Source organism: Oculina patagonica, chromosome 1 (genome assembly GCF_052425735.1).
Source record: "Oculina patagonica isolate OP01 chromosome 1, crgOcupat, whole genome shotgun sequence".
In the NCBI taxonomy this organism is placed as follows: Eukaryota; Metazoa; Cnidaria; class Anthozoa; order Scleractinia; family Oculinidae; genus Oculina; species Oculina patagonica.
This window is the reverse complement of record NC_135758.1, coordinates 46,764,208-46,791,919: the sequence shown is the minus strand read 5'-3', so window position 1 is coordinate 46,791,919 and position 27,712 is coordinate 46,764,208. Positions and strand designations below refer to the sequence as shown.

Genomic DNA, 27,712 nt, shown 5'->3' with positions numbered 1-27,712 from the left:
TGTATCCCCCCCTGAAGTTTCGTTTACCCTGATCAAAATTTGGGTTAAATTTACCCCAATAACTCGAATGCCGGTTCGTGTAACTTTCCATGAGTGCCCATTGATAAGAGCAACGAACAGATCACAGAGATCACGTATTTGACAGCCATTTTTCACTCTTATCATAAGAATGTGTGATCGTATAAGAGGTTTTGACGGGACATGTTAAATTTGGATTGTAATGTGTATACTGAAGTGCTGAAAAATCAGTAAACTATCAATTATCAACATGGCAAATTGAATATTAAATCGACCCCGATAACTCGAAACCCCGCTAACTCGAACTGTTTTTCGTTTCCCTTCAGAGCTCGCTTTACTGGGGTTCTACTATATGAATACATACAGTAGGCCTTAAGCCTGGGTAATAAGGGGCCATGTTAGTCCCCCAAAATTTTGCACTGCTTGCACAATCAGGCTTCAGGGGAGAGAGAGACCCTGGGAACGAGGTTGATCAGGCTTCTGCTCGGAATGCTCACAAACTTTTAGTGGGTGCTCGATTGCTCGTGCTTGCATATTTTTACAAGTGCTCGCATTTATGCGGCTAGCGCTGTATCTGGCAGACTTGAATCTCACGGCTGACAGCCTGTACACATTAAGCTTTAAATGTGAGACAGTTTTGTATCTCTAATAAGCTGCAACAAACGAAGTGGTGTTTTGCCCGATTAGGAGCCTTTACTCTTAAAATGGATCCAATAGGTGTAATTCGAACAACTCCTTATTAATCGTGTCTCTTTATTAATGTTACCAGTGGCACAAGACATGCTTATTTAGTGGCGCAGCCAGCTTTTTGAAGAGTTGTAGGCCTGTTCAACCGGCCGGTAAGGGCTGCCTGTCGGGGATCTTCTTCCCCGAAACGTTTTTCAAATAAAAACTCTCGAAAATGCCTTCTTCGATTCGTCACTTTCTGGTGATTTATGTGTATTTCGACAGCAAGTCTTAACGTTCACAACAGTGAATTGCGCTATTTTTCAATCATTCTTAAATAAACGAACTTGTTACGAGTCTTGCTACGCCGCTACGACAAAGTCGACGGCCGGTAGTCTGTTGTAGTCTACGGGGGTTTAAAGGAGCCACGTCACGGACAAACTGGCAAAGTTTGTTGCTCATAATCCGTGTTAAACTGTGTCAGTCGAAACCATCCTTGTTTTTTTTTTTCGGGTTTCTATTATACCATTGGCATTTTTCTGCCTAACAAAACTACTATTTAGTAGGTTTCTTCAATTTGAAACTAAGCAAAAAAATAATTTAATTAAAATTAAAATTAATTTAATCCTTTAAGGGGAATCATGATGGATCGGATGCGAAAAAATTCAGATTTCCCATGTTCAGTTCTCCACCTGCGCATTTCATTTTTCGCTTTACGCTGGACGGACTAAGCAAAAAGAGAGGTCAGACAACAAGGCAAGGAGTCTAAATTTTGACTCATAGCCGGTTGTCATGTCGTAACATGCAGAGACTTAACCGATGCAGAAATACATCTGTAAACAAACGAAACGCTCTAGTATAGAAACAAGAGCTTTTAGTACGTCCAGTTCAATTTTAAACTTGGGAGTTCCCTGTTTAATGAGACAAATAAGTCTATGTCTCTATGAGTCATGAGTCAAGGTGAATTTTTTACACAAAGTAGGTTATTATCCAACTACGGTTTTTCTTTTATACAAGTAAGCTTAGAAGCTCTCCACTTTGCTTACGGTTAGTTCTAAACTGGTTTGCTTGCGGTAAATTGCGATCTAGTGTTACCTGCGGTTTGCTTGTTGCTAACTTCATTCCCGTTTGCTTACGTTCTAATCCGCTTTGCTTGCGGTTAGTGCCACTCCGGTTTGCTTGCGGTTTAATAGTTATATTCTGGTTTGCTTGCGGTTAGCTCTTGATTGTTAGTAAGGGCAGCACTATTTTTTAATTTAACATTTGAGTCATTGACTCGTGAATCATGACTCACTAAGTCATAAATACTTTACTCTCCCAAACATTTCCGAAAGGTTTTATTTGCTTTAACATACATAGACACACTTTATTTAACGTGGACAAGTACACGCTTTTTTCTCTAGTTTCCTGGTGCTTCACGATTTTGATTAAGTAACGTACAATATTAAAAAAGTATTTACATCAAATCGAAGTGTCTTAAAAAGTATTTAAAATGTCTTTAAAACATCAAGCTAATTTAAAATCCCTTTAAAAAGGGCGAGCTAAAAGCGATGAAATATAATCAACTTGTATTAACGTGCAGTTGTCATTGAAATTGGTGCTAAGTGGTGCAAAATTGTTTAAATTTCGAGATATCGACGGTAAACTCCTTCTCCTGGGAGGCAAAACAAATTGTTCGAGCACTGCGGGAATTTAAGGGATTAAAAAATTTTAAAATTAAAATTACAGGGCATAAGCAAAGCGAATCTCATCAAAGAGAAACGACTTTTGTTTCAAGTTATTGGAATTTCGACTTGAATTAATTAATTAATTAAACTTATTTCATTTATTTATTTTTATTTCTTAAATTTTAGTCGACTAACATGCACGAACTAATTATTTACGATAATAATTTTTTTATTTTTATTACAGCACACATTTACCCTGCCAATAAACTAAAAAAAGAAAGCCTTACATTACAATTTTACGAAGAGTTATATGATAAAGTCATTACGGCTTCTAGACCTCAAAAGTAGTTGTTCTTCTGTTGGTTGGATAAGCACGACATTGCTTCCAGTGCGACGGCCTTCAAGACATCTTCGTGGACAAATCAGGTGAAAGCACCGCAGCGGGCAAGAAGATAGTGATTTCCAGTTGTACCTCACATAAAGCAAGCCCTTTCCTAATAAAACAAATGAACGAGACAAGCTATCATGAGCCTATGCCTTTCAAAAAGAGAGTGGATTCCATCCCCCCTCCGCAGACATACAAACATCTTCTGTCTTGGGACCTAAAATTCTTGACAAACGTTTCTCCAAATATTGCGTAGATATGAAAGGTATGAAAAAGGAATTTTTAAAATATACAATTATATAATATAGTAAGATATTTTACAAAATAGAGAATGAATAAATGAATGAAAGAGATTTTTTACGTAAGAGAGGCTGTTCTTGACGGATACGTTTCTTTTGAACCTCATAGTATTAATTTAAATCATTTGTTTTTATAGGCAAGACTTACCCACGGCCAATATCAGCACGGCACTGTTGATAGCCACGAATATTACATTCACGAAAGTCGAGTTGTTTTCTCCTTGACTGCTGCTGACGTTAGGCTGTGAATATATTGCGCCAAGACAAACGTTAAAGAATATTATCCAAAGAACAAACGTTTGCAGCCGATCTTCAAATGGGTCTTTTATAGGTCGGAAGATGGTGTAGGCAATACCCGATACACTGGCTACAATCACGGCAAAGCCGATTTGAGAACGGCTTTCAGAGTCAAACAGGAGGATGAAAGAAATTAGAATCAGCTTTCGATACATCTCGACAATCTCCCAAAACCAATATTTTTCTTTAAAATTTTCAAAAAACACTCTGAGGCCAAAAGCAATTTCTTCCTCATCAGGGTTAGACTCTCGGTACTTGTAGATGGGAATCAGTAGCAGCAAAGGGAAGAACACAGGATACACAGCAAACGCAGCAGCTATGTGCCAAAAGACGTTGTGTTACAAGACGCGCCCGGTTCTCAACTACACAGTCGCTACGATCTCCGCTGCTACGCTTGTCCTTACATCCCCTCCCTACCGCCATGCGCATTCTGGCCTGGTCCTCCCGTCTTTGCTAGCGTCATGCTGGTACTCTCCTAAGCCAATTTCGTCTCTCTCCCCTCGGTCTCTCTTGCTCTCCTTCCACATGCTACTCACTGCCTATCGACCTTTGTCACGCTTATTGTTGCCTCAATCACACCCAACCAGCTGTCCATACTGCTAGGCCAGAGTGTCACAGTGCTATGATGATGTGCGTGTCGAGAGTCTTCCCCCGCCTCCCCTGTAGTGCTTCCTCGACCTCTCGCCTTTCAACGCTCCCACACTGACATTCTGCCTACTCTCCACCTCCCTCGTCCGCCACCGGCGAAGAGAGCTCGACGGGCGCCTCCGGCGTCCGTGCGGGGGGGCCCGCGGGCCGCCGACGCGCGTGTGCGTGCGGCCCGGACGCGCGTGGCGCCGTGGCGGCCCGGACGCTGCGCCGTGGCCCGCGGGCGCGGCGCTGGTGGGGCCGCGCCGTCGGGCGCTGCGGGCCGTGGCGCGCCGACGCTGCGGTGCGCGGGCGCCCGCCGCCGGGGGCCCCGCGCTGCGCCGCTCTGCTGCGCGTGGTCGACGTCGTCCCTCGCCGTGTCTGTGTGGCCGCGGGGTGCCGCCGATTCTGGGGCGCGTGCGCTGCTTGTCGCTCTGTGGTGGTGGCTGCGGCGGCTCTCGGCGCTCTGACCCTGTCCTCCTCGCGGACGGGGGCCTCGGGGTCACCGAGCGCGGCTCCCGTCGGCCCCGGCCGCGCCCCCCGGGCTTCGCCCGTCCTCTCGTGTGGGGCGGGGGGCACGCGCGATCGGCCATCCCCTCCGTTCTCCACCGTCTTCGCGGTCCCCTCCCCCCCGTCATCGTGCTCGTCGCTCGCCTTGGCCGCCGGTCCTTTCCCGCCTGGGCTTCTCGGCTCGTCCACGCGACCCCCCGTCACTGGGCCTCTGCGGACAGTGCGTCTGCCGCCCCGCGACTCGCTGCGTCTCCTCAGGAGTGATGGGTGAAGCAATGAATGGAGTAATCAGCCTTCAGGAGAGAAACACATTCACTTCCATCTTTGGTAAAGCACATGTCCACACAAACTCCAGGCAGAGGCAGAATGTCAATAATCTTCTTACTTGTCATTGGGTATGACAAAAGAAGAAATAAGAATATGTTTCGAAAGCATGACTTCTTCAAGCTCGAGATTTTTTTAATTTTCTCGCTTTCGAAAATCTCCATCTTGTTGATGTATCGTTTCCTCAGGAAGAGGTAGAGTAGTATCAGAAAAACGACCAAAATATTAATACCAATGGCTAAGATAAATTGCAGGAACGGGTCCAGTCGAAGTACAGGATGAATGCAGCTCAGTGGTGCAAATTGTAAAATGTTTCCTTCAACAAACTTCAGATACTTTTCCATGGAAACAAGGATTATCGGCCACTGGACCCTCAACAATGCCGAGAAAATACCAGCAACAACCTGATAAAATCCAATCACAATCTTTGCACAAGACATGATGACATCTGCAACGGTACGAGTACGATCGTCTTCTGCTCGTCTCGAGTCACCCCAGAAAACCATCACAAACAACAAGGCAAAGACCAGAATTACCACAACACATGAAATGATGGTAATAACCATTCTTGGACATTGAAGACAGCTGTTAAATCGGAGATAGTAGTTAGAGGAACAAGTTGCACACAAGGTGCCTTGGTATCCAACGTTACACGCTGAGTCTATTCCACCTTTACAGGACTCTGGATAGGGACACTTCAGTGGCTTTGGCAATGGTCCTTGAAATGTGGAAAAGTTTTTGTTGTATTCCGGTCCAAAAGTATGAATGTTTTCCACAAATTTCGTGTAATTTTTCATCGCTTGGTTTTTCCACTTCCAGTAATAGTTTGGTGCCAGGATTGCTGTATCATTGTCGCAGTTAAGACCATAATCTGGACATGCTGTACAAGGACCAAAACGATCAAAGCGGTAGAAATTATTCAGACATCTGCATGCACGATAACCAGCGGTCTCATTAGATTGGGTACCTGTTTGTTAGATAAGATCTTCATTTAGTAATCTAAATGTATACTACCATTCTGACTACACAGAAACATGTGTCACCTCGATCTTAAAATAAAGAGTGATCGATTGTTCAAGTGACAATTGTTTTCATTGTTTAGTGTATCGACATTGTAAAGAAAATAGGATTGGTGGCACTTCGTTGGGGGCAAAATACGAACTTACCGTAGGTTTTCAATTCGGTAGCGGTTTATAAACCTTTATCAACTTACTTGAAAAGTAACTAAACGCCTGAACACACGGTGCAATATTGCGTGCAATTTTATTATTTAAGTGCTCCGATCTGCTTCATCTGAGAGCTAATTAAAGTACACTCCTATTGAGCGCCATGGATGCTACTCGAAACATTTATAAACATGATCCTTACCGTACGGACATGCACGACAATCGGTTGCACTTTTTCCAGGATGATCCTTCTCCGGAACGTATGTACCTATGCTGCAATTCTTACATTCCAGTTGCCCCATTTCGTCCTGATAAAACCCTCCTGAAAATGAACCAGACCTGTTTTAATTTTGATTTAGCCTCTAATTCAGCGATATACATGCGTATTGCTGTCTAACAAGCTTTTTGATGTTCAGGGCCAGTCAGTAATTGTGTGTGCAGAACTCTTTAGTACCATTTCCCTACAAAGAATGTAATTAATATATCAGAGGACACTAAAATATTACCTGCATGACATTTTAGACAAGAAGATTCAAGGTTACTATAGGTACCAGTCATGCAAAAGCTGCAGTTAGAGCATCTGAAATAGGGTTCCACAATTGTTCGGCATCCATTACATATGAAGCCTGAACCAAGAAGGCCATCCAAGAATTCATATTGATCATCGTAAAGAAGCACATGGTAGGATGCTGACGGAGCACATTCACTGAGGAAAAAAAAAAATATAGAAATGTTACTGTAATGTTCCATTCAAAGTAAGACCAGTCTCCAACGATGCTGCCAACGTCTGGATGTTTATCAAACATCAAGTTATGGTAACTGCATCTTGTCCGATATGTTTGTTTATGAGTTTGTTACTTACATGAAAGCAGTATATAATCCTGGAGTGAGCGTCTGAAGGTTTCTACACGAAATAGCCCTGCAATAAAACACGGTATGCCGTTTAGTCGTTTTAAAAGTTTGTTCAAAAGTGAAAATATTTGGCCTTTAGGTCACACAGGTACAAATATACTTCAACTTCAACTTCAACTTTATTACTTCCATCACTTACATAAATAATTTATAAAAAACTTTTTAAAAAAATCAAAAGTTACTTTCCCAGATCGACCCAGTTCTCTCTTTCCTCCCTATTGCTGAACATTTGAATAGGAGACTATCGGTGCAAGATTGGTGGTTTATGTAATGATCGAAAAACATCAGCAGTAACGTTTCAAAAGTCGTTCCCGTTCTCCGATGTAATGTCGCTAATGCAATAGGAAATTAGTACTATAAATCAATAAGGCCCGGGCCAAGCGTCGAACTTCACATGAGTCGAACCTAATGCAAATGATCAAAAACAATAGGTTTTGCTCATTTGCATTTGTTTCGACTCATGTGAACTTCGACGTTTGGCCCGGGCCTAAGATACCAAAAGAAACCTATAAATGTGAATTATGAAGTTAAATCTCTTCATTATGTTGCATAGTGTTTACTTTTTTAATAATTGTACTTACAATGTAACATTGGAAGCAATTTCGTCGAATATCTTTACCGGTAGTAATCCAAATGGATTGCCAAATAGTGTCCTAAAAACAAAGTAATGAATATTAATCCATGTGCAACCAAACCCAAGCTATACAATTTTTGTGCCACCGAGTACATAAAACAATGAGGCCGTGTACCCCAAGTTATTTATCACATTCTCCCCAGGGACAGGCAGTCTGCAGTGATGGAGGGGCTGACATCGACATCCGACAGAGGATTGGTAAAGCAGAGGGGCCGTTGCAAAATTGCGCCCGTGTGGAGGAGCAAACTACAGTAGAAGAACGAAGATTAGACCTACTAAGCTTGTGTACTCTCTGTACTCTCTACGGATCTGAATGTTGGAGAATGACTGTGCATGACTTGAAAAAGCTGCAAAGCTTTCACACATCTCTCCGAAAAATCTTGCACATATTTTGGCCACAAAAGAACTCCAACAACGAGCTCTTTAATATATGACAGAACAGGAGGACATGAGTATTGTTCTCACACGGAAAGGATGGAGTTGGGTTGGTCATGTGCTCCGTAGAGAATCTACCAGCATTTCTAAAGTTGCTCTCAGATGGACACCAGAGGGTAAAAGGAAAAGAGGCCGTCCAAAAACCACCTAAAGAAGAACTGCAGAAGCAGAACTTCAGGCTCTAAATCTTACCTGGGGGCAGCTTCGCGGCTGCAAAGGACCGACGAATGGAGGCGACTTGGTGATGCCCTATGCGCAACTGGGCCTTAAATTAAAGGATTGATATATTAGATGTCAGTGTGTTTTCAAGAGAATCTGGAAAGTATTTAGGATCAAAATCAAAACGAAACATAGCTTTTGATTTTCGGGAAACAAAACTAACTCTTTCCCTTGGGACCAGTCATTAAATGTTAAGTAACTTACAATCTTTCCAGGTTACTGAGACCACGAAAGGCGTTACCATCAATATATTTGATTTCGTTGCCATGGAGAAACCTATAGATAATGAAAAAAGATGGTGTCACAGCCAAAGAAAATACAAGTGTACTTTACTTTTTTTGGCCGTTTTCACACAAGAAATGAATCCGTTTTGAAAAATTCCAAGCACAGAGAAGACTTTTTTAAATAATCAGTCAACGGCTTTAAAGAGCAAACGTTTAAAAAACATATAAAAAGTTAACTTTGAAATTTATAAACAACGCCAGCTCAAACCTCAACATAATTATAGCCCTCATCAAAATATTCATTCTGAAATCCTTCGTACCTAAGTAACATTGCAATGTTGTCCTACAATAAATAAGCACTTCTCTTTCAAAAGAATAAGCACTTCTCACTTTCGATTAAAATAAACACTTCTCACTTTCGATAAGAATAAATAATTCTGACTCTAGATACCAAATCCAGACACCTTTTGGCCACTTCGCGGTATTTTTTAACAGTTAAACAGACTATACCAACCGTAATCAAGTACGGCAATTTAAAAGTGTGTGAATGCAACACACCTCCCCTCTTCCCGCCATTAATTTATACGAGAATGTTAGATGAGTGTTAGAAATGATCGCCGGGAGATTTCCTACATCATACATGCTGAAGATTACTTACAAGAGTTGTAGTAATCGGTTGTCAGCAAAAGCGTTTTCAGGAATGAAGGCCAGACTGTTCTTTATCATCATTCTTCGAAACAAAAAAGATAGAAACGAAATTAACCCAAATATTCAAGGTTTCTTCAACAATATTAGAAGCACAAAGTAGCGACTTGGGGGTTGGGTATTGCTATATTCCTATATAGGATGTTCATAGTATCCTTGCAAATAATCAATAATTAATAGGATCTGGGGGGAAATAAAAACAAGAAAATAATTAATAAATGAAAAAAATTACAACGCTCCTACTAAGTCTTCACTGAGTGAAATTGATATGAAAATAGTTACTTACAGTACCCGTAGATTCTTAAGCCCAGTAAAAGTGCGATTTCTGATTTGTGAGATGGAATTAAAGCTCAACATCCTTGGGAAAGAGTAAAAATCAATTTGTTAACACTTTTTTTTCAACTGTCTCTACAAACTAAACTGTACCATGAGCAACTAACAACATTTTTACAAACGTTCTAAATTAACTTCCGAATTCAACTCCCCGCCCTTTTGTGAACAGCCAACTGATCAGCCCCGGCCACGTGGTATTGTTAACACTGTTGTATTTGTTTAATAACTATTTCATATGCACAGCTCCACGAGCCTGTGGCGTTAAACAAAATACACTTAATAACAATTCCCTAGGGAAACATTTGATTTTGTTGCCTCCTGGCCTCGGAAAACATGGAGATTTCCGGGAAACAAAATTAACTGGTTTCTCGAGAAATAAGTCATGAAGTGTTTTGTTATAAATTACAGCACGACGAAGACTTAGAAAAATGGCGCCCGTCGGTCAACATTCGCGGACGACATTTCAGTGTTACACTCTGATGTCATATATTTTGCAATGTTACCCATTTAGACACTTTTGGCGAGAAACAGTCTTTATTGTTAAAAGTATAATTTCAGAGGTGATTATAAGAATTGAGGCATTCTGATTGGTCGAGAAATTCGCCTAATGAGGCTATAATCACCTCCCGAGGGGTGATTATAGAATTTGAAGGCTTGGTTACTAAGTCGTGCCACCTTTGACATCCAGGCAAGTAAACATGGTCGCATTTGCTGAATGAAATTTTCTTTAATTTAAAAGAAACCACTCTAAGTCATAGATTTTTAAACATTGGGAATTTTGCAAGGTGACTACTAAGTTTTGAACCGAAGTAGTTTCAAGAGATTGTTCTCAAGGCATTAGAATTATCCGTAAACACGTATTTGGAGATCGCATGCGGCCATACAAACTCAGTCAGATTGATTGAGCAAACACTATTCAGTTATCTTCTAACCGGAGCTACCGTACTCATTTCGAGAGGATTCGCACATTTTATTTAGTCATCAACAGTTAAACAAACGTAAACGACATCTATCTTTCTCGTAGTGTTTGTTTTGTTCGGTTTTATTGCTAAACTCTTAAGAGTGAATTCTGATTTCAATCGATGAATTGAACTGGTGTACACTTTATGCCTGCGAAAAATTGCGTTTGCTGTTTTCTTGTTGTCTATCCTTATTTTGCAGTTCTTGATAATCACCTCTGCAAAATTTTATTAAAACTATTATTCGCCTCAGTTTCTGTGATTATATTATTGAAAAATCCCTTAGGGTTGAATAATCCCATAGGGTTAACTGTTATTTCACCATAATCACTTCGCCTTCGGCGAATAATAGTTAAATGTCATCAGGCGCGGATCCAGACCGGTTTCCCCCGTTTTACGGAAATCGGTCAACCCCTTGTCCGAGTGACTCAAACTGACCCGGAATTACACTTTAGGGAGTCAATATCTAAACATTTTCCCGGGGAGCATACCTCTGGACCCCCAAAAGGCTCGCGCCTTCGACGCCAGTGTTATTGGAAGACGGTCACTATTTTTCCTGGATCCGCGCCTGGTCATGTGACCTCGAATTATATTAGCCAATAAAAGCGCGCACTGTTGGGAAAAAGTTTCTATAACAAAACAGCATATAAATAAAGTTCTTATTTTGTCTCCACTCCACAACAAATAACAGTACAAGCTTTAAGCCAAATGCGTTTTTTAAAGGAGCAGAGATGGTGTAGTGGTGAGAGCTCTCGCCTCCCACCAATGTGGCCCGGGTTCAATTCCGGCTCGGTGCCATACGTGGGTTGCCCTTGCTTCGAGGGTCTTTCTTCGTCCTAAAACTGACAACATTTCCAAATTCCAACTCGCTTTGGATAGGGCACCCTTTCATTTTGGCAGGGCCTGGCGAGAGCCAACCTGAACCCTATATAGATATTTAAAATCAAACCTAATTTTACTTACAACTGAGTTAAATCCTTGCAACCAGAAAACGCTTCATCCGGTACGGACATTAGCTTATTGAAAGACATGTCCCTAGAAAGAGCAACGTTGCAAATTTTAAGGAATATTATAGGAAACACATTACATATATAAGTAATAAATGGTTAAATTTCCAGAAAGGGAAGGACAGAAGCAGTTTCTAAGCTTTTACTACATAGCTCTGCCTAGATTCTCAAGTCTGGAAACGAAGCGTGCTCAAAGATAAGCGGTTGCTAAGGTGCTAAAATGTTTTTTCTTGCGCGTGCGGCATTAACCGCGTAAGACCGAAAGCTCCAGGAAACTACGACAGCAAAGACTGCTACGACCTTGTCGACCCTTGGCGAAAACAACACCCACATGAAACGCGATATACCTGGAAAAACAGCTCGGGTAAGATCAGATGTAGGCTAGACTTTTGGCTCATCTCCAAGCAGTTACTAGACCGGGTTTCAAAAACCGACATTGGTGCGTACTACGACTCTGATCACTCCCCGGTCACCATTTCAATTAAACCAGATGTAACACAGGAAAAGAGAGGTCCTGGTTACTGGAAATTCAACAATTCTCTTCTGGAGAACGAAGAGTTTGTCACAAAAATGGCCTTTACTATAAAACATAGTAGTGAGAAACACAAAGGTATTGCTGACAAAAGGCTTTACTGGGAAATGTTAAAAATGGAGATTCGGATGTTCGCTATCCGTTTTGCTAAAAGGAAAGCTAATGGAGAAAGAAACACCGAGCAAAACCTTTCTCAAAAATTAGACGAAATAAACTCACGTATTGACGCTTCCCCAGAAGACACTTCCCTTGTAAACGAGGCAAAGAAACTCAAAATCGAATTAGATGAAATCGCTGTGCAGAAAACTAAAGGCTCCATTATTAGGAGCAGAGCAAGATGGTACGAGATGGGCGAGAAATGCAACAAATACTTCTATAACCTAGAAAAAAGAAGTTATGAAAAACGACACATCACAAAATTAAAGACGCCCGACGGTATGACTATTAAGGACCCAACGTCCATTCTAAGCACCATGAAAAGCTTTTACAAGCAGCTTTATTCATCTCAAAAACAGCTAGCAGATGCAGACCCATTATCTTTCTGCGAATATCAATCTCTACCTAGACTGGATGACGAGAAACAAAGCCTTTGTGAAGGTTTAATTACCGCAGAAGAATGCCTCGCCGCACTAAAAACTTTTCAACACAACAAGTCGCCGGGCACGGACGGTTTATCTGCAGAGTTCTACCTACGCTTTTGGAAGGAGCTGTCGGGCCCTCTGATTGAGTGTCTCAATCATGGCGCCTTACTGGGAGAGCTTTCTATCTCGCAGAGACGAGGAATTATTTCCCTGATCCCGAAAAAGAACAAGGATCCTTTACTTCTTAAAAACTGGCGCCCTCTCTCTCTCTTAAATACCGACTATAAACTAGCAACAAAATGCATTGCAAGGCGTTTAGAGAAGGTACTCCCCCTGTTAATAGAGCGGGACCAAACGGGGTACATTAAAGGCAGATTCATCGGTGAAAATATCCGTCTAATTACAGACATAATTGAACAACATGAGAATAAGGAAGGTATGATACTCTTTCTAGATTTTGAAAAGGCCTTTGACTCTTTAGAGTGGGACTACCTCTTTAAGGTCCTCAACATTATGAACTTTGGTCCAAGTTTCCTTAACTGGATTCGCACATTCTATAGCAATATTTCTAGTTGCGTTATCAACAATGGTCACTCTTCAGAGTTTTTTTCTCTACAAAGAGGAGTGAGACAAGGGTGTCCTCTTTCGGGACTGCTCTTTGTTCTCGCTTTAGAACCACTCGCGCACCAGATAAGAATCACTGATTCTATCAAAGGTCTCGAAAACGGGAATAAGATCACTAAACTTAGTTTGTATGCAGACGACACCACCGCTTTCATCCGCGACGACTCTTCCGCAGCGTCTCTATTTGCTCTCCTTGATCAGTTTAGCAATCTATCGGGTCTGAAAATTAATAGATCAAAAACTGAGGGTCTGTGGCTAGGTCGTTGGAAAAGCAGATTAGGAAAAGACGAGCCTTTTGGCATTTCGTGGCCGAAAGAATATGTCACTGCACTTGGATTATGTTTCCCTTATTGCGCGAATGTTGGAATCAAACTAAACTTTGATGAGAAACTTGCCAAACTTAAAAAAGTTCTTAACATCTGGTGCAAAAGACATCTAACCATCTTAGGCAGAATAGCCATCGTAAAGAATTTAGCAATCGCCAAACTTGTTTATTGCTGCTCCGTCTTAAACGTCCCTGCCGAATTCATAAAAGAGGTCAACAGCATCATCTTCTCCTTTATCTGGAATTTCAAACCTGATAAAATTAAGAGAAAAACGTTGATTGGCCCAGTCTGCAAAGGCGGTCTAAATATGATTAACTTTGAAGATGTTGTAAAATCCCTCAAGATTACCTGGGTTAATCGTTATTGCGAATCGGCTGGCAGTCACTGGTGTGCCCGCCTTGATTCCTTATTAAGTAAAGTCGGAGGAGCTTTTCTATTTCAATGCAATTTCGACCTAAAATTTCTGAACCTCAACAATTTACCACCTTTCTATAAAAATATTCTTAAGGTGTGGCAAGAATTGAATTACAAGGAACCGCTTAATGCAAATGAATTCAAACAAGAACTTTTATGGAACAACCGGTTCATAAAGACCAATGGTAAAACGGTGTATTATAAAACATGGGTAAATCAAGACATCTTAATAATAAGTGATCTCCTCGACAGTCACGACCAATTCCTCTCTTTCGAAAATTTTAAGCGCAAATTCAGCGTTCGATGCACTTTCCTCGACTACGCCGGAGTTCTCGCTGCTATCCCCAAAGCGTGGAAAAGAAAAATCACGTGCAACAGTGTCGGTGGTGTTAGCGAACTCCCAAAGGCTGATTCAAATAGCGATGATATCGTCTCCGCAAAAAAGCCCGTTTGATGCTTGCGGAAAGGTCCTTCTCTCCCTCTACCGTCGAAATCACTCTAAGAAATCAAGTGACAAACTTAAAGGATGTCTACGAACTTCCATTTAGAATCACCGTTGAAAATAGATTAAGAAGCTTTCAGCACAAACTCATACATAACATCATACCTACCAATCTCTCACTCTATAGAATGAAAATAAAAGAGTCACCACATTGCGAACACTGCCACTGTAAAAATGAGACACTTCTCCATAGGTTTTGCGAGTGCCCCGAAGTCAAGCTATTTTGGAAAGACGTCATAGAATGGTGGAATACAAATCGCTCTGACAATTTCAATCCTACTTGTTCGGAAATTCTTTATGGATACAGACCTGAGAACACCAGCTATCATGCTTTCAATCACTATCTTCTTATTGCTAAATATCATCTATATCTCGCAAGAAATCAGTCAGAGACTCCTAGCATAAAGGTCTTTCTTGCCTTACTGGAAAGCAAAATTAAATGTGAAAGACAAATCGCTATTAAAAACTCTAGCTATAAAAAGTATGAAACAAAGTGGACCACTCTCTGCATAAGCAATGCGGTAGCTTTCTTTCCACTGTTTAAGCAAAAGAGCCAGGTTTAGGTGCATTTTCTTTGTCTGTTATATTTATCCTTTATCATCTTAGTTACATTAGATCTGTTGTTATAGTGAGTAGCTGTATTAGTTTAGTGACAATTTCAGTTTTTTTTTGTAAGTGCAGTGTAAGTTCTGTCAATTAGCTCTTGTGCCATGTATAGTTTTATAGTATTTTAGTCTCTTTTGTATTTAAAAAATATATATTTCACTGTAAGTAGTAAGCATCGCCTTGTACGTAGTGTAAGTGTTGTAAATAGTATACAGTGTCGAATTGTAAGAAGCGCAAGTGTCGTATTGTATTGTGCACAGCTTAAGTATTTGTACAATAAGTAGTGAGTAGTGGGCACACTTTTTTGTATTTTTGTAAGTGATGTGCTTTTGTGTGTTTGCAATTAAAAAAAAAAAAAAAAAAAAAAAAGCAAAGACTGCTATTTTCGCTTAAAAGTTGAGCAAAAGCCAAGCATTGAAGCTGTAGTTGACAATCATAAATAATTGCATAACCTCATGCTTTATTATGCATATATGCAGTTACTTGGGGATTAAACATTAAGATGTTTGAAATTTTTGTTTACAAATTTATCCCCGATAAAGCTAAATAGAAGTGCCCTAAAAGAGAGTCCAACGAAGATTGACTCAGATATTTTTCTTGTCCTACACGCAGACAGCAGACTGCAGATATTCCAGATTACTCACCATTGGTGAAGCGGTTCATCATTACAGGACACCTTAAAACTATCACCAACAACATTTCTTTTCGAAACGACTACTCTCACCCGCAGGGTCATATTACAGGAACTTAGGTGCTTTGTTAAACTTACAAATTGAATTTCACAGGTAAGTTCTGAAAGACATTGACTGGTAGTTGTTCTATCTGGTTGCCATTCAAGTCTCTGAAAAAGTTATAAAAATTAATAACAAAGTTATAAAATAACAAATTTATAAAAAGTTATAAATTAGCAAATTATTATTATTATTATTATTATTATTATTATTATTATTATTGTCCATAATGTTCGCTTTATAAAATATATACTATATACAAGGCTAAAAAGAGTTAAAATGGTAAAATTAAAATGTTAAAACCAAACGTTTTCGGCTGTTTGCCATCATCAGGGTTGAAAAGACCGTCCGCACGCATGCATTTATATCTTATGTAATTCCCGTTGGGAAAAGTTTACTGACATATGAAATGACTTGTTTGTTCAAACTGGGGCGGAATTGTTGGATCATTAGACCCTCAACGATTCTACGCTTGTGGAATGTCTGTGCTGAAGAGAGAGAATGCGATGGGTTTTCCCGAAGGTGTTTTGCAGGTTCAGAGGTGTGAGCAGGATTTGAATGTTCCGCAATTCGCACTTCTAAGTTTCGTACAGTCTCGCCAATGTAGTCACCACCACAAGAACAATCTCCTTTGTAAACATTTTTGGATCTGTGAGTGTTTTTGTCTTTGTTATTAAAGAGGCTTTTGATGCGTCTTGTTTGCCACAGAAACATAACAAAAACACCATGCGCGCGGACGGTCTTTTCAACCCTGATGATGGCAAACAACCGAAAACGTTTGGTTTTAACATTTTAATTTTATCATTTTAACTCTTTTTAGCCTTGTATATAGTATATATTATTATTATTATTATTATTATCAAAGTAGGTCAAATTATTATCAAAGTAAGTCAAAAGATGTCCACGGTTATCAAGAATCATTTCAATGAAACAACACTACGGGCATTCCAGTTTCATAACTGTAACGTTTGCATCGCTCAAGATGTGGATTTAAGACTTAATTATGTTAAGTATTGGACTCTGGCCAATGGTTGTATAATACGTAGTAGCGAGTGTCAATCATTGTCAGTGCGTGACATGGGCTTGCCTCACACAGCTGGACTCCCGGGCCAAGCTTATTTCTGCTGCGGCATATGCAACTTCTACGTTGAACACTCGTCGCTCTCAATGGCGCACCTATGTACGGTTCCGTACTACATATCACCTGGTTCCCGTCCCAGCCCGGCAAGGAACAAACAATTATTCGGTTTCTAATTCACTTGTCTATTTATTGCAAATATTCTACAGTCATCAACTACCTCTCTGCTATAAATGTTCTTCACCGACACTTTGGCTTCAACGTCACGTTTCAGGAAATGTTTCCTGTCAAACTTATCTTACGCGGACTTCGACGCATTCTTGGTGACACCCCGGCTCAAAAACTTCCTATGACCCCAGATATTCTCTTGCGCCTTCACCCTCAGCTCACAGCACGAACTGACTCAGGCTTCTGGGCAGCGATGCTAATCGGGTTCTACACTTTCTTTCGTAAATCAAATCTCGTGCCGAAAACAGCGAACGACTTTGATCCCGCCAAGAATTTGTGTCGCAGCGACATCATTGTCCGTCCGTGGGGTTTGGTTATCTGCGTCCGTTGGTCAAAAACTATTCAATTTCGAGAGCGTCAGTTGCTCATTCCCGTTCTGCGGCTCTCAAAGGGTCACCCTCTTTGCCCCGTGCAAGCATACGAACGTCATATTTTAGAATTCCCGGTCGCCCACACTTCGCCTGCATTCTTGCATTCCAGAAATGGTCACGTCACTCCCATTACGCACTCAGCCTTCACCAATAAATTGCGCAAGGTTCTCAGTCACGCAGGCTTTCCAGCGAACAAATTCTCAGGCCACAGTTTTCGCCGTGGTGGAGCTACCTACGCCTTCCATTGCGGTGCTCCTGTGGAACTTATCAGTCTCCAAGGGGACTGGTCTTCGGATGCAGTTTTGCTTTAAATCGCACAACCACTTGAGCGGAGGCTCTCGGTGGCGAAACTGATTGCCCGAAACATTGACTCTTCTTAACTTTTTATATCATTATTTTTATCATTTTTTCCCTTCCCCTTTCCCCAACTTGCGTTTTCGGATTTTATCTGTCTGGCGGTTTGGGCGAGCCGCATCAAGGGGTAGGCCTTCGGTTTCACTCCCCCCCTTGCTGCGCCTTGGCTTTTTCCGGCAAACAATAAAGTCATTTATCTGTTTATAGTTTCCGTTGTCCTTTGTATTAGTGTAGATCAGTCACGAAGAATTATGTTAAGTATTGGACTCTGGCCAATGGTTGTATAATACGTAGTAGCGAGTGTCAATCATTGTCAGTGCGTGACATGGGCTTGCCTTCAAAGCCCACGATATATTATTATTCGAATCAGTCTTTCTTAGCTAGCAGAGCCGTCTTTGTATTTTTGTTATCCCCACCCACCCACCCGCGAGCCGCATCAAGGGGTAGGCCTTCGGTTTCACTCCCCCCCTTGCTGCGGCTTGGCTTTTTCCGGCAAACAATAAAGTCATTTATCTGTTTATAGTTTCCGTTGTCCTTTGTATTAGTGTAGATCAGTCACGAAGAATTATAAAGTAGTATATTTCTTTATTACCAATTTGTTGGTAAGGAAGGTTAGTTAACGTCATGATTTGGAACCAGAGCACAGATTAGCCTCTTCGCACGCGATTTTTTTTTTCATTTAAGTCCTTCAAGATTTTTAAATCACGTCCATATTTGACAAGTTACTTGACCTGAAGAAACAGCGTGTAGATTTAATGGGGGTATTAACTACTGATCTAGAGAAGTTGCCAAGGAGTTGCTAAACACGGTTTTTAGTGGCAAGCCATTTTGGAGCGTTTGGTAATGCTAAACGCTGAATTTTTGGTGGGATGACAACTGCACTGAGAAGAAGCAATTATTGGATGAGATTGAGCATGGTATCGTGAATTATCAAAACCGAGGTTTGTGTTATCTGCCAAAGCCGAAGGCTGAGGCAGATAACACAGACACGAGGTTTTGATAATTCACGATATCATGCGAAAACCGAATTCAATAATTGTTTTATTATACGTTTTCAAACAATTTGCCATCACTATTTCTAGCGCCGGCGTAAAACTTCGTCAGATCATTGGCTAAAGCGGTTTTATCTTGTGGTTCCTCCAGGTTCTTCTCCCTCAAATAATCATTCAGAATTTTTACACTTGTTTTTGTTGTTCTCTTGGTGTTTTGAGAATCTTTATTCTCGATCAAAACTTTCAATTCCTCTTCGGAAGCGGAGGCGAATCGCTCAGCCATATTTTCAACAGTTTGACAGCACTACACGGACGAGGTGCATGGAAACTACTAGCGGACTTTGAACTTGACATGCTAACCCAATATCTGCCCCGTTCTTCCGCTCGCTTCGCTCGCTGAAACCCCACTCGGGAGCCTGTTCGCAGGCTAGCAGATATTGGGTTATCATGTCAAGTTCACATGAATGCTCTTGACCAATCACATGTTTCAAAGTAATTCTAATGTATAATAATTTGCATTGTCCGTTGGCCCTTACTCAAGTTAAAAGTATTGATTTTACTTACAGTTGAAACACCCCTTTGATCTTAGAATTCCCGAGCTTTGATATATTCTTGATTTGATTACTGTCCAATCCCCTAGAAAAGGAAAATATATGCTAATTTAACTCTTTTGGCAGGTACGTACGAGCCCATTTTTTATCGATGAAGACGTCGAAATAGCTGAAGTTTTTGAGTTTATTCGAGCTAAACGCAAGTAATCAATTTATTTCAAGGATGTTATCACGACGTCCTTTTATTCTTAAAGTGACTGACACCTAAACTGGGTTAGTACTACAAATCTTTATCAGCCGCTGCTACAATGATGATGGTATCAAGCAAATGTTTAATCATTGGTAAAAATGTGGTTTTTCTTGATATCCCTGATTATCATATCAACAGTATAACCTGTTAAAACACCCTTAATTTTAGCTTTAAGTGCTTAAACACGCTCGGTGACCTCCATTTTATATTAGTTTTGATAAGCGTGTTAAGATACAAATCTTTGAAAAGTTAAAAAAAAATCCCTGGAAGCGGTTTCAGAACCACCATAAATTGCCACAAAATAAAGCTTGAGAAACTTTGGGAATTTATTAATGCTTAATATCCAATGGCCGCTAAGCCAATCAAAACCCTGGAAATGCATTATTGAATACATACGTTTTTAATAATGGGTAATATGGCAATTATGACTTACAAATATACCACCTCGGTAAGACCAGTTAAATCCGGGACAGATGTCAATCTGTTGTTACTGAAACGCCTGGAATAAAAACATCATACAACTATTTGTAATTGTAAGATATCAAATTACGTAGTTATTCTCTAATGTTGAGTTTAGAATTTTTGAAATATTCTTATACTATTAACTGAATCAAGGGTTTACATTATGTACTTTTCAAAGTCTACACTTAAAGTGCTACTATGATCAAATTTTCACTCCTTGTTTTTAAGGCGTTTAATTGAGTATTTAACGAAAGATTGAAAATGCCGTTTTCCGTTTTCAAATATCTTTTTTAGTTCCGGAGATATTTAATCTATGTCAGGTACAAAAATTGAGTTATGTCGGTGATTTTTCTGCAGAGACCAATGAAACTTGGCAGATCAATAGTTCTACAGATGAGACACATACAGTTATAATTAAATTCTGTTACCATGGCAACTCTCTCTTTTCCAGTCCCCGCCAATTTTTTTTTAATATTTTAGATTTTTTCAGTTGGGAAAAATGAAACACTGGCAAGACGTCTGCCTAATCCATTTATATGTTTGCCAGGACACGCATGTAAAGCATTATTGACATTTAACAAAAAAGAATGCCAGAGTTGGCCAGAAAAGCCCTTATCACCGGGGGATCTGGAACCTAGTGCGTTGCCATGGTAACCGAATTGCTGCAAAAAATCAGAGACTTCTAATACAAATTGGCTGAGATATCTCTTTCTTAATATTTGATCAAGCTTTTGTTGAGTCTAGGACGTCATGACTTTGCTAATTTGCATATTTTAAAAACTTGAATATCTCTGGAAAGAAAAGAGAAATTGGAAAACAGTAAACGGCATTTTTCTTCTCATAAAGAGAACTTGATAATATTTAAAAACGGCTACGATAGGAAAGATGCGAATTTCAACATAGTAGCAGATGACATGACATGACATGACAATAATTATAGCATAACATGACATAACATCTAGCAAGTTACATTTTCAGTATTATCTTTCTTTTACGACAACATTCCGGCGACACTTACAAATCACTGAGTTTACTGAATCGTCTAAATGTTCCGTCAGCTATTGTAGTGAGGTGGTTGAAATGAAGAAACCTAAAAGACATTTGGCAGAAACGTTGGTAAAAAGCAAACAACCATGGGAGTTCGAAATGGTATTTTTTCACTTTAAAGTTATTCAGACTCACCTAATTGATAGTTTATTGTAATATGTAAAAGGGAGGTGCTTGTTTTTTAATTATTTAAAAGTAATTTTACTTTAACCTGGGTTGCCCGTTTATTCTGAAATTTCTGAAGAATGCCCAAAGTCCAGGATAAAATACACTCATTATATCGCCATGTTTCACAAGGGCTGAAAACTACCAAAATCGTAAGTTACATTAGCTCAAATTGATATTATTCGCTGCTTTCGTTTTCCTATCCTATTGCAGCATCTGCATTACCGGGCTTAGCTGTAAAATTTGCTGCGAGAAAGTATAAAATGTACAAAAACAGCGGTTTATTCCACCAAAATGACAGATGCAAGTCAAAAGACTTAACCAAGAAAGGAGGTTGAAGGAAGGTGCCAATTGTTGGCAAAGTTCTACTTCAGGCATAGCCAGTCAAACAAGAGATGAAGACATAATAAAATTAACTTTTTTGCAACTTCGAAGCAAAAAACATTCTATACAAGATAAAGAGCTAAGAGCAACTTAAATTTCTGTAAGAATAATAGTGCAATTGAAGATCCTGGATACACTTCCGCCCTTTTCCAGATTTTCTTAACACCCAGCTTTCTAAACGAATTTTTATGACATAAAGAGTGGCCAAATATTGAAGAAATGATAGAAATCCTGATGTATATAGGGTCAAAAATATTAAATGGTATTCTAATGCTACCAAAAATGCAAATTCTGCCTCATTATACACCATTTATTTTCTCTTAGCAGTGTAAATGATGTGGTTGCATATGGATATCCCTGCGCACTGGGCCCCAGTTATCACTTGTTCATTAGCAGGTCAGTCAATGTTCAAAATCAATGTCATTTTGCCTCGGTGTTTTAGTCTTTATTTGTCACACTAAAATTTGCAAGTTCGAAGTTAACGGAAGGCCTAGCGGAGGATGTCGTCGACCTGTGTCTTGGTGCAATGGAGGTATACAACAGTGGCGGATACAGACCTCGAACTGTGGCGGGGGCCCATGTTTGTATGTGTAAGTACACCCCAAAAACATTTAGGGGGGGGGGAGGGGGGATATTTTTTTAAATGTCTTTTACCTAAAAAAAAGGGGGCCAGGGTCCTCGGGAACTCCTCTAGATCGTCACTGTATCAAACAGCAAATTGGGCAAAAGCCTTCATACTTTAAAGTGTCCATTGAACGATGTCGAAGATGTTAGCTAAGTTTATAAAGTTTATGTATGTTGTCTGAAGTGCCCCAACACAGACCGCTCGATCTGCATACTATTACTAAAAGTAACTTACAAGTTCATTAAATCATCAGATGGTCCCTCAAATGTGCCTGGCTCTATATGTGACAACATGTTGTCAAAAAGGTCACTGCAAGATATGAGTCAAGATCATTGCGATTCAAGACTGAACATGGATTATATATTGATAAAAACGGCAATCAACATATTGAATTCAAAAAGGTGCAAAACTCCTTCGTCTCAGACAAATGCATGATAAAGCTGAATACAGCTGGACAGTATTATAAACTTACAGATGTTGCAACTTTTTCATCGATCGAAATGTCCCACTCTCAATGTGCTTTAAACCGCATCTGGCCATGTGTCTAATAAAGAAGTATAAACTGGGTAAGATTAAAAACAGGGTTTTAAAAAGTCATTACATGCAGTAATTTAATACCCATTGCACATTTTCCATATTGTGATGAATGTATGCAGACAATGGTTTGAACTGCACACCTTGTTATTGAATACACAAGTAAGTATATACTCTGATTCAAAAAGGTTTTGTACGATGAACTATTTAATGAATAGAGCACAAGTTTCACTATAAGAAAAAACGGCAGCAAAGTATGCAGGATTATAATTATTTACAAATTTTGCCAGTTTCCAGACTTATTTTTTTATCTTCCAAGCATATCCTGCACAATGGACAGTCACAAGATGTATTTTTCTTTACAAGACAGTTTATTAGGTACAAACGGAATGTAAGCACAAAGCTATCAATCAAGTTTTTTTTTCTAAATAAAAGTTAACCGGAGGAGGTAGGAAAAAGGAACTTACAAAAAAAGCATCTTGTCAAAGCCAGCAAAAGTGTCTGAAGTTAAGTTAGGTCCAATCGGATTTCCTGCTATGTCTCTGCGAGGATAAACACAACCACTACAATCAGCTTAACTTATGTCTTATATTTGTGACTGAATATGTATTACGACAAATGAAGTCGACCTCTTTTGTGTTTGAAGATAGATTAAGATTAAGAGACTACTACATTTAACGCAATTAACATTGCGTGGGTGTTGAGACCGAACTTGAGGTACAAAGACAACGTTGACAAGCGTTTGTCGAGCAACTGTACTAAATGGGCTAAAAATAACTTATATTGGCTCTAAAAATCATGTTATTGTCTATTATTTTCTTTGATAAAAAAAGATCAAACATACTTACAACAAACTGATACGTTTTGGTTCTTTCAGAATGACTTTTAAATTATTCAAAGATAGTCTGTTGTCTTCAATTGATCTGTTAAAAAAACAAATAAAAACAGAACATTACTGCATTTTAGACAATAACCAAGATATAACGCGCGTTGTGATTGGTCCATTACCCTAGTTGTATGGACTATTTTACTGCTCAGCGTGATTGATTCCAACGCACCAGGTCTTATCGGCAAAGTTTCGCAAAACTGTTTCTCGCGGTCGATGACCAAAACAGAGAAACTTTCTTCTTAATTGGAAATCTCCAATTGCAAAGTTCAAAGATTCTCCAAACAAACAGATAAACACAAGTTGACGTTGGAAAAAAAGCTTTGGTGCCATTTTTAACTCGGATAATTCCGAGTTGTAGAGAGCGAAGTGAATTTCACTCGATTCCTGTCAACATAGGCACGCAATGCGTGCAAATGTATTACCTGAATTACTAGTTGAATTTCTAGTTAAATTACATAATATTAACATGCCTAACTACCTAAAATATTTAAGTCATCTCATTATCCGAATCCTAAGTCTCCTCTGGGAGAAAAGGGTTATAAAAGTTACCTTTTCAAATTATCATTATGACTGTATATAGAGCCAAAATATTGTACTAATGTCAGTTTTCTTGAAAAAGACCAACACTTAATTTTTCCAATGATATTATCATAATTTTGTCTAACCTTCTTTAAAAAGCAAAAACCAAAAGTTAAAAAATCTTACAGCTGTGGGGAAGGGGACTTAATCTTGTGGGATTTCTGCATGAAGTGAACTGGTGTGAAAAGTTTAACATATTTAATTGGATTTGACAAATCTTTATTTCCAGTTCGCTGTTTTCGATTCCTGTTTCGTGTTAAATTTACTGAGTTTAGTGGTTGATAACCACTTTGATTAAAGTTTCATTGCCAGTTTTCTTTCTCATAATTTTTCGAACGTTTTCAAAATAACCACTAGTTTGGCCAGTTAAGCATACTTCGGAACTCTCATTTTATTGAAACTGATATGGATTTCGTGTTGTCTGTTTCCGTTTAGTGAAAAGAGAGACAAAATAAACGGCAGGCTGCTGATGATTTTACTTTTCAGCCAATAAATCCATAAGAAAAATTGACAAAAAATTACTCGTTCACCAAAGATGTTATTCTATGCATATGCACCAAGAAAACGGTAAAACTTAGGAGTTTAATTTGTACTTATTTGATGGGACCATCAGTAAAATACCCTTTGAAAAACAACATATACTTCACACACTTAAGTTCATATACTTAATATGAAAAATTCATTTATTTTCAACAGCGCTAACTTTTTCGTAAATTAGAATAAGGAATATACGTCAACAACATAATGTATATTGTTTACAGGGCGCGCTTTTCGCTATACTAAGGCAACAAATACAGAATTAGAGAAAAGTATAGAAACAATTTAATGTAATAAACAATGATATAGAATATAAGAACTTACAATTTTGCTGTACCTTTGGGGACATAAAATCCGCCTTTAATGCTGTTTTGACCAAGAAATCTGCAAAAAGCAAACCATTAACTTAACTCTTTTTGGGCGTAACGGCGTTCTGTTTAGTTAAGCCTAACTAGAAAGCGTAGCAAGCCGCGAGCCGCGAGCTGCGCAAAACGCGCGTGTGGCCCAGATAATTTAGCAGATAATTTACAGATAATTTAAACTGACGTCCGATTCAGCAGTTTGGTACCCCCAAAGGACATATTCATAGGGTAACAATTTTTATTACTTGTGTATCTTGCTCCTTCAAAATTAATAACAACATATTGATAAGGTATGCGTGTGTTACTTTGGCTGAGCTCTAGTTGCTGGGACAATAGAAAAAAAAAAAATCTATTTTGGCATCAGGTGTATATGTGGCTTTTTTATTTCATAAAAATCATTGAAAGATTACATTAGCAAAAAAGAAATTCAAGAAATTTAGTGGGGGAGAACCCGCCTAATGCTGAGTATAATGAAAACAGGGCGTCATGTTCATCTTATCCCTTTTTGTAAGTAACTGTGAACGATCAGGAAATTCGGTTGAAAGTGATTTTTGAAGAAATGTTAAAGCAATATCTATCTTAAAAGTTATTTTCAATTTTGCTGTTCTGTTTTCTGGATTAAAATGAGCAATATTTTTAGATTATACGAAATATTGGATCCAGGTTCCGCAATATTGAGTTTCCCTCTTTAAATCCGTTTCTCAGGCAGTTATACTTTTGTCAGTTGTTGCTATGTTTTTTACATAAGAAGATCACTCTTCTTACATATTCTTTAGCGCTGTCAGATTTCGGAAGGTGTTGTGTGGAACTGACTGCAAACTGTTCCTTGAAAGATTTCTGGAAAGAAAACACAGATTTGTATTATTAGTTTTAAAAAAATTAATATAAACAACTTTTTTCAAGTATCTTCAATAGGCAAAAACCCATCCACACGTCGCTATGTTTCAATACTTCTAGTCTATACCATCACGTTTATCACATTCTCGCTAAATTCTAAAACTCACTTGTACAAGTAAGGTAAGGAAACTTTTTTTTACCAGGGTGGCCCATTCAGCAACACGGCTGGTATCCATTGGGGCCCCGGGATTTTACATGTGTTAAGCAAACGCTTTAAAAAAACAATTAAATCGCGAAGTTATAAATAATTACAGTTGTAGCTACCATAAATGGTAACTTAAGAATTCAAAGCAACAACTATTAAAATATTATTATGGAAAAAACGGATATTCCCAAAAGATCACAAGGACAAGTATATGATTCACAAACTTGAATTGCATTTTTACGGCATGTATAGAGGCTTTTCAACGCAAGGAAAGACGTTTCACGAAGATCCTAAGTTTGGTGGTGATAAATTATTAAACTTGTCTTTTTTGCCAGAATTTTTTTTACCTTCGTTTTATTTTCAGACCCTGGGACCCCGCGTTTTCTACAGACCCCGGGACCCCGTGTTTTCCACACCCCGTGTTTTCCACACACCGTATATGAAATGATTCATATATGAACTGCGGATGTATATGAAAGTGATAAATGATCGTCGCAGTGAATTTCCAATTTAAGCAATTGGAATAAAGAAGCCTGAAAAAAAATTCAGGGCTTCAACGGGATTCGAACCCATGACCTCCGCGATACCGGTGCGATGCTCTACCAACTGAGCTATTGAAGCCACACATTGGGAGCGAGGTCAATTGGAAATTCACTGCGACGATCATTTATCACTTTCACTAATCCTTATGCTAGCCATTGTTATGTTATATTTGTACCGTCGTCTTCATTGCACTTACAGAACTGCCGTATTGAATGGTAAATCACGTGGTACTTGCTTAATTCCTTGACACTTAACAGTCATCCGGGTTTGGCCAAAATGTGTGCAGTTACAGTTCCCTGGGTGAACATCTTTCAAACAACGCAAACCAGACGCAAAAAGACACCAGACTAATATAAACTGTATCAGACATACACTCGTCAATGGTTGGACTGTAGATGTTTTTGCCATCTGCTGAAAGAAAGCGTGAATCAACAGTAACCTATTTTTTAAACATGAAACATTGATACTTGATACATTCCATTGTTAACAAAAAAGCCTCACTTATTTAATTGTCTAGAATTTTATTGCGCGAGCAAAAGTCTCGCTCACTTAATTGTCTCAAAGTTTAATGTGAGAGCAAAAGCCTCGCTTATTGAGCAAAGTGTTGCTTATTTGCCTAAAACTTGAATGCGAGCAAAGTCTCGTTAGCTATTATCTTAGTTGTACATCTAGAGGCAGCAAAGCCCCGATCATTTAAAATCTAATTGTTGTTTCTCTATAATATTTATTGCGAGTGAAAGTCTCGTGTGTTGTAATTGTTTTTGGGCTGGGCATGGTAGAGGGAAGATCAAACCTTCATTTAATTATCTAGTGTGTGTGTAAATTTAACAAAAGTCTTGCTTGTTCATATTCCAAAAACTTTCTTACCTTTATTTTAGTTGGCCAGAGTCCAGTTTATGGATTCTACATCTTCATCTACATATAATTAGGTCGGTAAAAAATCTTAAGATATCACACCAACCGTTAAAAACTAAAAGGAATGTTAAATATGTTAAAAACTAAATAAAACTAATACA

The 27,712-nt window shown here is 39.1% G+C and overlaps 1 protein-coding gene across 1 annotated transcript; it reads right to left on the bottom strand.

The window, feature by feature from the left end:
* Positions 1–900: 900 nt before the first annotated feature.
* On the bottom strand, positions 901–27,600 carry LOC144634393 (uncharacterized). The gene is made up of 23 exons (XM_078493348.1): positions 27,564–27,600; positions 26,893–27,107; positions 25,877–25,948; positions 25,074–25,133; positions 23,593–23,667; positions 23,212–23,286; positions 22,683–22,754; positions 22,445–22,519; positions 21,008–21,079; positions 19,961–20,026; positions 19,291–19,362; positions 15,742–15,813; positions 11,344–11,415; positions 9,375–9,446; positions 9,042–9,113; positions 8,364–8,435; positions 7,453–7,524; positions 6,822–6,878; positions 6,466–6,665; positions 6,162–6,281; positions 4,732–5,760; positions 3,184–3,672; positions 901–2,845 (listed from the first exon to the last, which is right to left on the bottom strand). The coding sequence occupies exons 2-23, from the start codon at positions 27,102–27,104 to the stop codon at positions 2,658–2,660; spliced, it is 3,366 nt and encodes a 1,121-aa protein (XP_078349474.1). The 5' UTR covers positions 27,105–27,107; positions 27,564–27,600; the 3' UTR covers positions 901–2,657.
* Positions 27,601–27,712: the final 112 nt, after the last annotated feature.

Coding starts and splice junctions, on each gene's coding strand:
- LOC144634393 (XM_078493348.1), bottom strand. CDS start 27,104: ATGGCAAAAACATCTACAGTCCAACCATTGACGAGTGTATGTCTGATA. Junction 21,080..22,444: donor TCTGATGATTTAATGAACTT/GTAAGTTACTTT, acceptor AATGTCTTTTAG/GTTTCTTCATTTCAACCACC. Junction 9,447..11,343: donor TGCAAGGATTTAACTCAGTT/GTAAGTAAAATT, acceptor CTCTTTCCCAAG/GATGTTGAGCTTTAATTCCA.